Genomic DNA, 14,036 nt, shown 5'->3' with positions numbered 1-14,036 from the left:
GGGCATAACGTTACGACGCAAACCGAAGACACACATGCATACACGCGCCTGCTGTATCCTTGTGAGAATCTCCGGCAGCGTTGGAGGCGGCTTGGGTTTGAGGGACCTGGGATTATGGGGCGGCGGCTCCCATGGGGGAGGCAGTTCTACTGGTTGAGGAGCTAAAGGTTGCTCCTCGGCACGGACTGATGAGAGTCCCCGCCTGACACCGTCAGCAGCCCACGTGGCCGCAGAACCAGTCGCGAGCTGTAGCCATGCGGTGCAACCGGAGGCGCCCAGCACGGAAGTTAAACAAGGAATGGTTCTGGAGGCCATAAGATGAATTTAGGTTCTCGTTGGAGCAGCCGCGATTACTATGTCATTACGATTACTATGTCATCAGCGATCAGCGACACCAAATCGGCGTTTAGCACTTGACAGTGAGCTGGAGGTACCGTGCAATAAATATTGTACTAGTGTTGAGCATGGAGCCTTTGGAAATGGGAATACAGTGCGGAGCTCCGAGACCACTAACTTCCTACTGAGTGAAGAACCCTTTCTGTCGTCTGTGCTATCAACTGATCCACGTCCGGGATGTCTTGCACAGAGACACTCAAGATTAGGAATCCATCAAAGCGCAGCTAGTAAAGACGTTTCCATTTTTTTAGGAGCTATTCACCTAACACACTCCAAACAAAATGCGCTAATGTAGGGGACAACGCAAAAAGCCTCGCCAGATGGCGAGTTACCCCAAGTTGCCTCATGAGTACGAGGATGACGAACAGCTCCAAGCAGGCGGACGGCCATCATTACCGAGCAAGGAGCAGCGCGTGCTGAAGGGCCACGAGGGAGCGGTGCTTGCTGTGCGCTTCAATCCACACGGTTCCTATTGCGTGTCGTGCGGGAAGGCAAGAGTGCTGATATGTCCCCGAAGCATCTGGTTTATTGGCCATGTACCGCCAGTCCCTTACCTTTGCTGGGTAATGCTGGGCGCTGTCGCAGGACCGCACAATCCGTCTTTGGAACCCGCACAGCGGCGTGCTCGTTAAGACGTACGGCGGCCATGGGTACGAGGTCCGAGACGCAGCCATCGCGCGCGACAACAGCAAATTTGCCTCGTGCGGTGGCGACAAGCAGATTTTCCTTTGGGACGTGGCGTCGGGAAATTTCATTCGCAAGCTGCGCGGCCACGATAGTACAATAAACGCGGTGTGCTTTGCTGCGGAGGACAGCGTTCTGCTGTCCGCTGGGTACGACCAGTGTGTGAAGGTACGGCACGGGGCTGCAGCATGGGATCTTAAGATTGATGAACAATGCCGTTCAGATTAATGTACAGGGACACATACGTATATACGCGAAGACGTGTCCTCCTCAAGCATCACCCAGCACCGCATAGGGAGATTTCGAGGCCTGGGTGGCCTGGGTAGTTGTTCGGCACCTCCTTGCAAGATGGTTCGAAAAGTCCTTATGCTGCCGATGGTGGTGTAACATATGTAACGTGTGTATGTATGTCGGTACTTCCCCGCTCCTCCGCCTCTTGGTCCTGGTCCTCCGCCTCCAGGTTTGGGACATGAAATCCCGGAATATCGACCCCATCCAGGTCATCAAAGGCTTCCAGGTACGACACACAGATTGCACATTCATGTGTGATAGTGCATGAATATCAACGGCACAACGGCTCGCATCCAAAGTCCCTACCCAGCACGGCGTGCAGTAATCGTACGACACTCGATCGTTGAGGTTGCTTTTGCGTTGGTTAGTATCATGATCCGCTGCGGAGTTGCTTATTATTATGTTGTTGGTCCCGGAGCCAAAACCTCCCGCGTGTACGACAAGCTCTAACCTGGATTAACCCAGGTCCTATATGTGATTGACTCCCGAGTTTAACCCACATCACACCATCGCGTTCCCACCACATCCCCTCACGACATTTCAAACCTGCGAAACAACAAGCTCCCCGCAAACAAAACACAGATTTGTGTGACCCGCGTGTGACCTTGACTGCGTAGGACAGCGTCACTTGCGTTTCCGTGTCCGGCAGTAGCATCTTTGCGGGCAGCGTGGACGGCACGGTTCGCCGATTTGATGTGCGGATGGGTCGTGCTACAGCCGACCAGCTGCACCACCCTGTCACGGGGCTGGCGGTAACACGTGACGGGCTCTGTCTGTTGGCAGCCTGTACGGATTCTGCGTTGCGCCTTCTGGATGTCGGCGGGGGCCAGCAGCTGGCGTCTTACACCGGCCATGTGCACGCGGCGGTCAAGATGGATTGCTGCCTCACGCCCAGTGACGCCTATGTGGTCGGTAGCTCCGAAACAGGTGAGAAAGAGGAAAGGGGTTGCGGCGGGGCGGACGGAACGACAGAGGCCGGGGATGGGGTGGCGAAAGGCGCAGAGGATACACCCTGGCGGATTCTTCGACTTTTGTTTACCTAGAACAAGGAAAACCAGGAAGGGAGCAACCGGTAACGGGTGTGTGATCGCATTTCGACGGTCCAGCTGGCTGTGTGTGCATGTCAAGTTGGGATTCTAATGGGGCGGTGGCATACGGGTTTGTGAAAATGGGTAGTGTGATAATGGGTAGTGCGTTGATTACAATAACGGCTGGATAAAGAAAGGGAGCGCAGATGCAACATGACCCGGTGCTGATGTAACCCTTTCGCAGGGGAAGTACTGTTCTGGGATCTTGTGGAGGCGGACGTCGTGGAGCACTTCAAAGCCCATAGCGGCGTCGTCACAAGCATGTCCATGCATCCCGATGGGGAATTGCTATTAACGAGCTCTGTCGACGGCTGTGTGAAAGTGTGGGGAAAATAGTACGGAATGTGTTCGTACTCGAATACCGGCATTCCCTTATCGACAAGGTGCATATTGCGTGGCTTGCTTATAGATTAAACGAATCTTTCTTCTAGAGCACGTAGTGAGAAATATTGTGGGTGTCCGAAGAACCTTGACAGTCCACCAAACTTGTTGACCGGCGGAGGTCTGCATGATTGTGGTATCCATGACTAAAATGCTATTACTGTATGAGCGGACTCCGAATTAATAGATGCTTTTGAAAATTTGGGTGGAATGTTGGGTCAAGTAAGCTGCCAGCGCTCGTCGAGGCAAGCCTGTCTTAGGCATATGGTTTAAACAAGTCCCTGCTAATGGCAAGCAAACAAAATGGATGCTTTGCATGGAATGGGACGTGAGGTGGGTTCGACAAGTTACTGGCAGTCTAGCAAATGGTTACAATCTGTACAGCGGCGTTTTTTCGCGCATGACACAGTTTTGTTTGTCAGTTATATACCAGGAAGTGATCCTGTCGTGTAGGTGCGATGAAGGTGGGCTGGCATGCCGCAACGCCCGATGGCCGAAGGTGGCGACTTTGTAAAGCAGCACGCAATAGAAGAAGCACATGTAGATACTCAGTATGTCTACTCAACTGACCAACGTCTATCTGGAAACGCCGGCACGGCTAGTCAGACGCGAGTTGCTTCGGGCGACAGTGCACATAAGCGCCGCGCAACTATCGGCGCGTTTACCAATCCCACACCTGCTGCAAGCCTGCTTGCACGCTTTGGCATAAGCCCGGCAGACCTGAGGACCTTTCCTTCCCGAAGTCCGGAACCGCGGGCCCAGCCTCGACGAGCCAGCGCTCTCTCGGGTGCCAAGGAGGCCAGCCGCCCCCAGAACGGGTAAGTCCACCCATCCATCCATCTCAGAGTGGGGTTGGCTGAAGGCCCCGCCTGGACTACATACCTGGCCGGCCGGGGAGGAAATCCGCTTTGTAATCGGCGTTAACCACACGACCTCAGAGAAACCCTAAAAAAACCCTAGACGAACAAACTCTGTAGTCCCAGTACCCAATTTGCTGCCACAAATACGCGGCACGCACCTGTCACATGGCGTCAACTCCTCGCTCGTTTCTGTTTTCACAGTCACACAGGGCCTTTTCCTCGCACCCTGCACGACGCCTGAATTCACACACCTAGATTCCCCTCCAATCCCTCTCACACACCCATACCCCCTGCTTGACACTAACCTTCAATCCTACAATCCTTCCAAGTATCAGGTCAAATTTCCCCCGTGACGTCGCCACGACGGCCAACAGCACGTTCTTTGCGGATCTCCTGGGAAGAGGAACCAGGTCGCCTTCCTATCGCGCCGCGATGACGACGACACCCCCCTCAGGCGCGCGCGCCTGGCGGCCCGGTGGTGGCGGCGGCAGTGGTGCCAGCGCTGCCGTAAGGGCCGTCACCGGCACCGGCAGCTACGTTAGCCGTGCGGCCGCCGCCACTGCAGCCAGGGCCCGTGCCACGAGCTGGCACACCAGCGGGCAAGGCCGGCCCTCACCTTCACCTAGCTCGGCCTCAGGATGGCTTAGGACAGCAAAATCCTCTGCGCAGCCATTGGAGGCAGCGGCCCTTGCTCAGGCACAGGTCACGCCTCAAAGCCAAGGCCAGGCACGGAGGGGATCGTCCATGGCGCAGACGCCCGAGCGCGCCGGCCCTAGACCGTACCCACTGGCAGGCGGCGCCGGTGTCGATGGCAGCAGAAGTGCCGTCGCTGCACCGCAGGCCAGCTCCGCTACTGCTGTTGCTGTTGCTGCTGCTGCTGCACGGCGCCATTCCTCCGCTGCCACAGCAACAGCCGCCATCATCGCCAGAGGATCGCCGCCGCTGCGGCCGGTAGCAAGTATGGGCTCCTCTTCGGCGGCAGCGGCGGCGGCAGCGCAGTCACCGCTGCCGCGCAGCGGCGGCGGTGGTGTTGGCGCCGCGCCGCGGGCCTTGACTTACGCTGAGTGGCTTGCAACACAGACACGCACTCCCGGGCTGCTTACACAGCCGCAATGGCGCAGCCCTCAGGAACGATCAGGGTTCGCGACTACAAACCTGACCTCAGCTGGAAGCGCTGGCCAACACGGGGGCCCCGCGGGTAGGCGCCCGTCGCTGCAGGCATACTACGGCAATACGGACGCTGGCGCGGGCAGCGCTGCCCCACGCACACCGCCGCCCATCACGCAGGCCCCTGCATCATCATCATCAACAAATCACGCCCGCCTGGCCGCCGACTCTTCCAGAAGCCCCTACCAGTACAACCCCACTGCGCACCACTCACCCACCGCTGTATCCGCTGCCGCCGCCGTCGCCACCACCAACGGCGTGTTTGCTGTAGCACGTCGGCCGCTGCTGCCGCCGCCACCCAACAGTCCCCGTTGGGAGCCGTCATTTTTGGATCCGGGCGATAGCGGCAGCGGTAACGGGGGGGGAACCAGCCCGGGTTCCGAAGCCGGCAGCAGTGGCGACGGCGATGCCAGCTTCGCTTCCGCCTGCCGTGGGCCCGTTCTGGTCAGGGGTAGCTCAATGGCCTCTGGCAGTGTCAACTTAGCCGCCATGCCAAGCATAACCTCCCTGGCGGCGGGTGGTCGGCTGAAGCGACCGCCGCAAAGGACCGCTACGGACGGAGCTGACAGCGGCGGCGGCTCCCCCAAGAGCAGCTGTACGGATTCACTGGTCGCATCCGGCAACGGCCAGCTAACATTTCCTGACGCATCCGCGGGTATGCTGCGTATGGGGAATGCTGCTGGTGCGGCGGCAAGGAGCTCGGGTGATGGGTGCGGCGACGGCGGCGGCGGCGCAGATAGAGCTGTTCGAGCGGAGGCGCGGGACTGGAATGTACGACGGCGACCTCTGGAGTCGGGGACTGCAGCGGAGGTCGCCGAGGCGGAGGGACGGCGATTTCCCAGCGGACAAGTTGCGGCCGAAGAGAGCGCTTTTGGCGATGAGAGCTACCACAACCACCTGATTGTGGCTCCGAAGCTGCCTTCCCAGGATCCCTGGAACACACATAATGGGGCGTACGACGGCTACAACGGCATCCGTACACACGACTACCTCCGCCATCACCACCATGAGCAGCACTGTCTGGATTCAGGTGAGACTGTCGACGGCGGCACCGCTGGGCTTGGCGGCGGCCGCTGCAGCCGTGGCGGCGGCGGCGGCGGTGGCGGCGGCGGTGCGCACCATCCCGTGGCGCGCAGCGAGTACGGCTGGTTCGGCACCGAAGCCAGCTCGGATGACGTGGATGAGGGAGTAGATTCTGACCGTGCCTCCATTTTGCTTGATGACGCTGTACGGCAGGACAGTGTCGTGGGTCCGTGCCAAATCAGTCCCACGGCCACCATGCGTCGTCAGAGCTCCGTGAGCAGCGGTGGCGGCCTCCAAAGCACCTCCACAATTGGCCCCGCGGGGTCCGGATCCGTCCGCGGGCTCGGCAGCCCGGGTCGCAGTCCGTCGTACAGACCGGTGCGCACCACCAGCGCGCAGCAGCGCCTGATGAGCGGCGTGCATGACCGAAACGCCAGCGACGCCGCCGCCGCCGCTGCCGTTGCGAGGCGGAGGACGGCGGGGGAAGCGGAAGACCGCGCGGTTGGTCGTGGTAGCGGCGGTGGCGGTGGTGGGCTTGAGGCCTGTACGGCGCCTCTGAGCCCGCAGGCCTCCCGACGGCCGCTCTCCCGACGGGGCTCCGACAAGCCGTCCAAGGGTTTGGGGGCGGCGGCGGCGGCTGTGGCGGCGCACGCAGCCACCACCGGCCGAGGAGAAGATTCCGCGGCGGACCACTGGCTGGGACAGAGGGGTCCTGGCGCCGGCGGCGGCGATGGCGGCGCCAGAGCCAGCGGTGGCCATGGCGGTGACGACGAAAGGGCGTCGTACAGCAGGAACAGCGAGCTGCATTCTGACCGGGAGGGTAAGTGGGCGGTGGCGGCTGGTGGACCGCCGCCGCAGCCAGCAGCGGCGGTGCTGGCGGAGCGACCTGACGGCAGCGCTGCCGCCGCCGCCGCCGCGGCAGCTACAGGGTCTCCTGATGGATCCGTAATGGGCCAACAGGCCCCCCGCGGGGCGCCGCGAGTGGCGCGAGTACGCAGCTTCCGGCTGCGGATGTCGTCTGAGTGGATGTCATCGGATAACGGCGACGACGGCGATGACGGCGACAATCCTGGTGAAAGGGGCCGTAGCGGCGAAGAAGTCGCAGCTGCGCAGGTAGCAATGCCAGGCAAGGCACAACGCCCAGGAACGGATGAAGGCAGAAGCACTACACGCGCTGTGACTGCACCTTACAATGCTACTGCTGCTGCTGCTACTGCTGCTGCTACTGCTGTCTCCGATGGCGGCGGTGGTTTCCCAAGCGCTTGGTCCGTCAGCAAGCAGCGTGCTGACCGAATGGGCACCAACGCGACATCCACCGCCACAACCTCCCATCCACAAGGTTTACCCATCGCGAGTACGACCTCGTCGCAGCAGCAGCCGCCATCCGAGATGGCTCCGGAACCCGCCCCGCATGACCTGTACGGCAGTTCTTTCTGGCCGGCGCCGTATCGGGGTTCGACGCCCACAACATGCGTCGCGGATTCGCTCCATCTACAACAACGGCACGTACCGTACCAGCAGCATCCGTACACTGCAGCCGTACATAACCATTATCAGCAGCAAAGGGAGCCGTACAGAAGGCAGCTGAGCGCAGGTGCGGCAGTGCCGGCTCCCGCTTCCCTATCCAACTTGGCCCAGGAGTTCCGAGACTCATTGTTTCGCCAGGGCGGCCCAGGACAGGTCACCGGTTCACGTCTAGGCCCCGCCTGGTCTTGGGGCTGTCGTACATCCATGGGCCAACTGCTGGGGAGGGTTAGCCAAGGGACGCTCAGCTCCCCGGTTTCGGAGGCGCCTGGCGGTCCACGCGGCAGCATCAGTGGCGCGTCGAACTTCAGCGCTCTGTCGGGGCCTCAGGTAGGGCAGCACAACTTGCGGGGCACCCCTTACACACACACACACACACACACGCACACACACACACACACACACGCACACACGTGTGCTCTGGCACCGGGTGGCGTGGGCATGGGTTTGGACATGGGTTGCATGGGTTTAGGGTGGGCGTGGACGAGCAGCGGTTGGGCTATCTTGCCTGTACAAAACACCGCACACTCCCAACCGTTCGGCAGTTGTCCACGCCTGCAATCCTCCTGCATGCCGTGCAAAAAATGCCCAACCCCGTTTTCTTCCGCTCTCATATCCGTACCCGTACATCCGCCAGGCTGGGGTGCTGTACAACTACCCCTCCCACGGCTATGTCGAGCATGCCGCGGAGATGGGCCGCTGGGAAGCTGCCATGGTGTACGACCTGGATATGTACGACAGCATGCAGATCCAGGGCTTTCCCTCGCCAGAAGAGTACGACGATCCCTCCTACATGGCGATCTCCCCGCGGGGCCTTACGTCCGCACCGCCTGGCAGGTCTGGTCGGCCTTCCACAGCACCGGTGGTGAGATTGCACGGGAGCTCCGGAACCAGGGGAGCGCCGGGCAGCCTCCGGACCGCCGCGCTCCGTAACGCCGACGGCGCCGCCGCCGCCGTAGGCGGCGACCCAGAGGCCATAAGCCGCCACATGCCGCCCCGCCGGACGGTCTCCGCGTCAGCGTCAATGCTGGCAACTGCGGCAGCGAACGCGGCGGCCGCCGCCGCCGCAGCAGCAGCGGCGTCGGCGGCGTCGGGCATTCCTGGGCACTGGCCTGGACCGACCCGCGGGTCGCTAGTACCACAGCGCCTGCTTGTCCGGTCATCACGCTCATGGTCGCCGCTGCGCAACTCCTCGTCAGCGGCGGCGGCGGCGGGTGTGGTTGGTCCGACAGGGACGGTACGGGAGGTGACGGGCGGCGCAGGAAGGCCAGGATCACCTTTAAGCCGCATTACAGGTGCATCAGTGTGTCAAGGGGAAGGGGGGACAATTTATTTCTTCTTCTTGTTTTGCTGAAAAGAACTTTTTTCACCCAGGCCAGGATGTCATTACGGGCTGGGAATAGTGTGCGTCTGTCTGTCTGCCTGTCTGTCGGTGTGCACGTATGTGTCTGTTATGGTGCTCAGACATTCACGTGATGTACGACCAAGGAAGGAGTCGTACGTGCGATTCTCCCTTGCTGTGAGTGTGTGGGTATTTAGGGTTTTATTGGGGTTTAGTGCGCAGTGCGGAGACGGGCGCGGAATGCGGACAACCCCTCCCCCTCCCCCTCCCCTGGGGTCGTTTTCGGGGTGCTAAACCGCAAACGCTTTGTTCGGCGCAATCGGCTCTGTCGTCGCGACGCCTTGATCGAGAAGCTGGCATCGCTTAATCACGTCAAAAAACTAATTGGAACATAACCTTAATCACCATCATCATCATCATTATCATCTATACCATCATTGTCCATCATTATAATAATATTATCTTCACAGTTACTACTACCATCATCGTTATTGTGGCGAAGCGAAGGTAGCAAGCAAACCCCTCCAAAGGCTCTTTGCTGTTGCCGCCTCTTCTCCCCGAGCAACAAACAGGTGATTCCATGTTGGACGCCCTTGACAAGATTTTGGAGGAGGAGAGCAGCAGCCGTCTGAGCTCCTCGACACCTGCAGAGTCCAATCAGAGCCCCGACAATAAGGACACCGCACCCTCCAGCAAGAACAACAGCGGCGGCGGCGGAAACGGAGATGGAAATGGCGGCGGCAGCGGCAGCAGCGGCCAGCCGCCTTTGCAGTCCACGGGCTCATTCGGGGGTTGCTCCGTGTCCTCACCTCGGGAGCCGAGCCTGGGCGCCTGGCCCTCGTTTCGGAGGCAACCCTCCCGTCGCCGAAGCGGATCCAGTGACGGCCGGCTCAACTTCAATGTTGGCCCTGTCTCAGCGTACAGCAGCAGTCGGCCGTCGTACGACGCTGGCTGGCAGCCGCTGCAGCGGACGGCGGAGGCGCTGGCGATGCAGCCGAGACCGTCGACAGCAGGTTCTGCTGCCGCCGCTGCCGCTCTCGCTTTGCAGCGTGATGGAGACGCTGCCCCGCTGGCACCGCTGCGTTCAAATGCGTTCACGCGTCTGGACGGACCGACGAGGTGCATATCGCCGCCGCTGCTTCCGGCGTCATCCCCTCCACCCACTCCGCCAGCGGAGGGGTTGCAGCTTCTGTCGGCGCCGGCCCCAACAGTCCTCCTCGGCGCGACTTCAGACAATGGCGACGACGACGGCGGCAGGTTGCAGACACCGCCAACGCGGCCTGCTGCCAGCAGTGCTCGTCCAGGCCATCCCGGAGTGTACGACATTGACGCATCCGTGGGACATGTGTGGAGTGGCTGTGGGAGCGGGGCCGCGGCGCAAGGTCATAGTTCATTTGGAGTTGGGGCCTCCCGGAGCTCGCCGTCGCCTCAGTTTCCTCCGACGATCCAAGAGGAGATATTCTCACACCCGTTGGTGGGCCTTTCGCTTCTCTCCCCTTCCAGCTCCACCGTTGGCAGCAGCATCGCAGGCTTCACGCATGATCAATGGCGTCTAGGAAGGCATGAGCACCAATACCCATTCGAGCAGCCAGAACGGTCCGAAAGGTACGGCGCGCAACCGCTGCCACAGCCGCTGCTGCCGCCGCCGCGTCAGCAGCATGAGCCGCGTCTGGAAAACCTCGAGCGTCTAAAGCACGATTTAAGACGCGGATCTGGATGTGCAATGGAATCTGGAATTAGATCTGGATCCGGGCGGGTTACAGCGCCATCGGTGCTACCTCCTAATCATCTGCTGGCGTGGCCTGACCTAGCAATGCCGTACGATACAGCCGTTACGAATGCGGCGCCGCAGTCCCCAGGTTCTTTGCTGCTACCGCCGCCAAGTGGCTCCTTAGGCAGCGGCAGCAGTAGCCAAGGGGAGGGTGATGGCAGTAGCTGGAGACCGACGCCGATGGCAGCTGTGCCTACGGGTGAGGAATACACGGTGGCCGAGGATGGTTCATCCCGGCCGTTAGGCTCCAGTCCCCGGTCCCGTCCACACTCCCCGCAGCCACTGCCGCCGCCACCGTTGCCACCGGAGGAGGAGGAGGAATGGCCATCGCGGATGGGCAGGGGCTCTACCCGGGCAAGCAGCAGCACCAACACTAATCACACACAGCAACAGCACATGCGTTATTGTCCGCAGCCGCAGCTGCAGCCGCATGCTGGACCTCGGCTTGAGCCCAATGGCGTGGAGGACGTGCAGCACGTGCGAGGCGGCCACGCGGGGTGTGGTCCTATGCCTTCTGGCAGAATCCCTCCACCGCAAGGGGCATTACGGAGAGGAGGGTACACTGAAGGCCATGTTTGCCCTCCTCAGGGCAATGCATATGCTCCGCTGTACCCGCCGCCAAGCTTGGAGAGTATCCAACGGTTACTGGAGTCAAACCTGCCCTCCACGGCCATCACGGCTGCCGTGGGCGTGCTAACCGGCAGTCTGCCGCCGACGTGGGCGCGGCTGAACGTGCCACCGCCGGCTGCAGCTGCGGCGATGTTGGGGACGCCGAGTCGGCTCTCGCACACATTTCGGCAGCCGGACGCCTCCGGCCGGGGTGCTCCTGGCAGTACCTCAGGGCCTGGGGCTGCTAGGCGGCCAGCGGCTAACATGGCGGCCGCCGCCGGCTCTCCAACGGGTGCTGACACCGGCGCAGCAGCGGCTGACGCAGTTTCGCCAGGGAGAGGCACGACGTATCCCACAACAATTGCAAGGTCTTCGGGAGCAGGTCGGCTGCGTGATTCGGCCGGTCGGTCATCGTCGATGACTCGTTCCTATATGGCCTTGCTAACGCTGGCGGGTGAACGTGGCATGCCGCCCAAGCTTTTGCGAGAGGATGGGAACAACTTGTTCGCCCAGGTTGGAGAGTTGGCTGCGTCAGCTGGCCTTGACCCTGAGCTTGCCAAGGCAGGTGTTGATGTGCCAGATGGCAACAATGATGCGCAGAAAGGTAGGTTCTTAACCTGGTCGTTTCGCTGTTAGGAGCTTTTCCATTAGGTTGCCTGACAACTTGCTTCGCTGGGTCTGCAGGAGCGGCGCAGCTCGCCGACGGACCACTGACGCGTGCGGTGCGCCTCATAGCACAGAGTATGCTCATCGTGCTTGCTGGTGCTGCTGGAGCAACTGCTGCAGCCAGCTCGGCGAATGCCGTTTTCGTGAGACCAGAGGATTTACCGTACGATAACGGCACAAGCATCTACTACAGCAAGCACCCCAAACAGAAGAGACCTGCAAGACCTTTGCAGCGATAAGCAGCTGTTGCTATGCATTAAAAACGAGTTGCTGCATGGACGTTGGGCATATCATACAGCAACGTACACAAAACTTTATTTGTCTACATTCTTCCCGACTGTGGCCGGCTGTTTACAAGATTTTGGCTTGTAAAGGGTGCCCTGTTAAACTGTAATCTGTTAACCTACAGAACAGCCGATTTATACCTGCCAAACCACAACGGCGCATGTCAAGCACAAACCACAATGTCCCATAGAATAACCCGTACCCTTAATTATAATAATGTCAACCGACACAACACTGAACAACGCCAGACCGTGCCATCCATCCTTCAGTGTATGCTGACCCAGAATACCGAGGTTCATCATTCGTGCAAGGACATGCAGCCCGCTGGATCCGTGCGCCAAAGGCCATCGCTAGAAGACAGCCCCCTGGGCACGAGTACATTAAGACCCTTCGCTCCAACAGCTATGCTCTGCAGCATCCACCGAGCTGTTCGATGACACAGTCAAGTACATCCCCGTCCTCCATCCTGTATGGCAGGACCAGTGCAGACAGGGTCAGGTAATCCTTATACTGTGGGTAGCTGTGTGGACAAACCTACTTCACACACAGGGTACAGGCCTTCTTTGCTGAACCTCTCTCAAATTCACGTTTCTATGTCCCGTGGTTCACAGTCCCCCCTTACCCGAGCTCATCAGGCGTTGAATGACCGTGGACACGCGTTCCGTCATAGAGGAACCGCACCGTACTTGGGTCCTGACCCTTCTTGTTACAGTATGCAGTGAACACCTGTAGAAAAAGGCACACTTCATTTCATGTCCAGTGGGTCCCCCTACTGCAGCGTGAAAGGCGGCTTTGAAGTGTGATTGCGCAATTGGATACCTTGTCAAGCTTGGTCTTCATCTTGACCTTGAAATGGACCTCATTGCCTGTCTGATCCTTTACGACCAAGTTGATGACGTTTGCTGGATTTCCCTATGTCCATGGCAGTTCAGAAACATAGATCGGAATAGGCTTCCAGCAGGCACACAAGGATGACGTATCCTCTTACCTCCTCCTTAAATGGCGGCTTCTTTTGATGTTCATTCTCCCCAATTTGCTCGGCCATCCCCACAGCGCTTGAAACACGATACCGCAAGCACTACCTGACAAGGATACCGATCTTGGGCACGATATGAGTTGTCTACCTTTAAACGATACTATAGGACCTTGATATTACCGATCACGGCGCGGGCTCCTGTCAAGTGTTCCGGAGCTCTGGAACAGAAATCCACCGCAATACCCTGATACCAGAGCAACGCAACAACTCCAAGTAACGGTGATTCGTGCAGGTGCACGACGATTTCATCAGGCAATTCAAAAAATTGAATGGACGAAACTGTACTACACAGGCACGGCAACGCTTTTGGGGATTGCACTGCCGTGCTGTGTAGTTTCGCAGCTACAATCGTATTCAGAGTTAAGAGGTAAAGTTTGTCATTAACATTCTGGACGAGGACGACGTGCATGCTGGAGTATGAATACCGCTATGGAAGGCACATGCACCTGTCCTCACTGGAAGTCCGAATCGACCTCAAAAGCAATGTTGCGGTAAATCGGGACGATTGGCATGGATTCCACCAGCTGTGACGGGGTTCGCTCAGGAGCTGATGGCGGTTTGCAGAGCTTTGCAGTTTAGATGTCCAATTTCAGCACGTCACATCCGAGCAGCAGCCCGCTTCGTCCTTCCGGGAAACTTCTGGTGTGTTCAGGCTTACAAAACTGTGCTCTAAACAAAGACACCAAAAAGGCACCAAGGGGCGGGGTAAGGCTGGGTTCTGGAGCAGCCCTTTCCCCCGATTTTCCAAGAGGGAAACCGTCCGCTGTGACCCTGCACCTAGGGCTTCACAGGGATGCGTTTAGCTAGCTTGAATGTATTTACTTTTTATATTACAAGCTAGAGAGCTCGTAAGGCCCAGACGAGCCAGGAGGCTCATGGGCCTCGAGTTCTAGCACAGTCAAGAAGGAGGAAC

General features: G+C 59.4%; 2 protein-coding genes across 2 annotated transcripts; one reads left to right on the top strand and one right to left on the bottom strand.

The window, feature by feature from the left end:
• Positions 1 to 716: 716 nt before the first annotated feature.
• Positions 717 to 2,795, top strand: VOLCADRAFT_62941 (uncharacterized protein; the record flags this gene model as incomplete). Its single annotated transcript, XM_002952833.1, has 5 exons — positions 717 to 893; positions 982 to 1,248; positions 1,541 to 1,597; positions 1,989 to 2,298; positions 2,644 to 2,795. 5 exons carry the CDS (start codon positions 717 to 719, stop codon positions 2,793 to 2,795), a joined length of 963 nt encoding a protein of 320 aa, XP_002952879.1.
• A 9,179-nt stretch (positions 2,796 to 11,974) lies between these two features.
• VOLCADRAFT_105703 (uncharacterized protein) lies at positions 11,975 to 13,340 on the bottom strand. Its single transcript, XM_002952762.1, has 4 exons — positions 13,076 to 13,340; positions 12,907 to 12,999; positions 12,710 to 12,813; positions 11,975 to 12,553 (listed from the first exon to the last, which is right to left on the bottom strand). The coding sequence occupies exons 1-4, from the start codon at positions 13,130 to 13,132 to the stop codon at positions 12,490 to 12,492; spliced, it is 318 nt and encodes a 105-aa protein (XP_002952808.1). The 5' UTR covers positions 13,133 to 13,340; the 3' UTR covers positions 11,975 to 12,489.
• Between the last annotated feature and the right edge of the window lie 696 nt (positions 13,341 to 14,036).

This window comes from Volvox carteri (assembly GCF_000143455.1).
Source record: "Volvox carteri f. nagariensis unplaced genomic scaffold VOLCAscaffold_32, whole genome shotgun sequence".
NCBI lineage: Eukaryota > Viridiplantae > Chlorophyta > Chlorophyceae > Chlamydomonadales > Volvocaceae > Volvox > Volvox carteri.
This window is presented reverse-complemented; position numbering and strand designations above follow the sequence as displayed.

Coding starts and splice junctions, on each gene's coding strand:
- VOLCADRAFT_105703 (XM_002952762.1), bottom strand. CDS start 13,132: ATGGCCGAGCAAATTGGGGAGAATGAACATCAAAAGAAGCCGCCATTT. Junction 12,814..12,906: donor TGAAGACCAAGCTTGACAAG/GTATCCAATTGC, acceptor CTTTTTCTACAG/GTGTTCACTGCATACTGTAA. Junction 12,554..12,709: donor TCAACGCCTGATGAGCTCGG/GTAAGGGGGGAC, acceptor CCTGCCATACAG/GATGGAGGACGGGGATGTAC.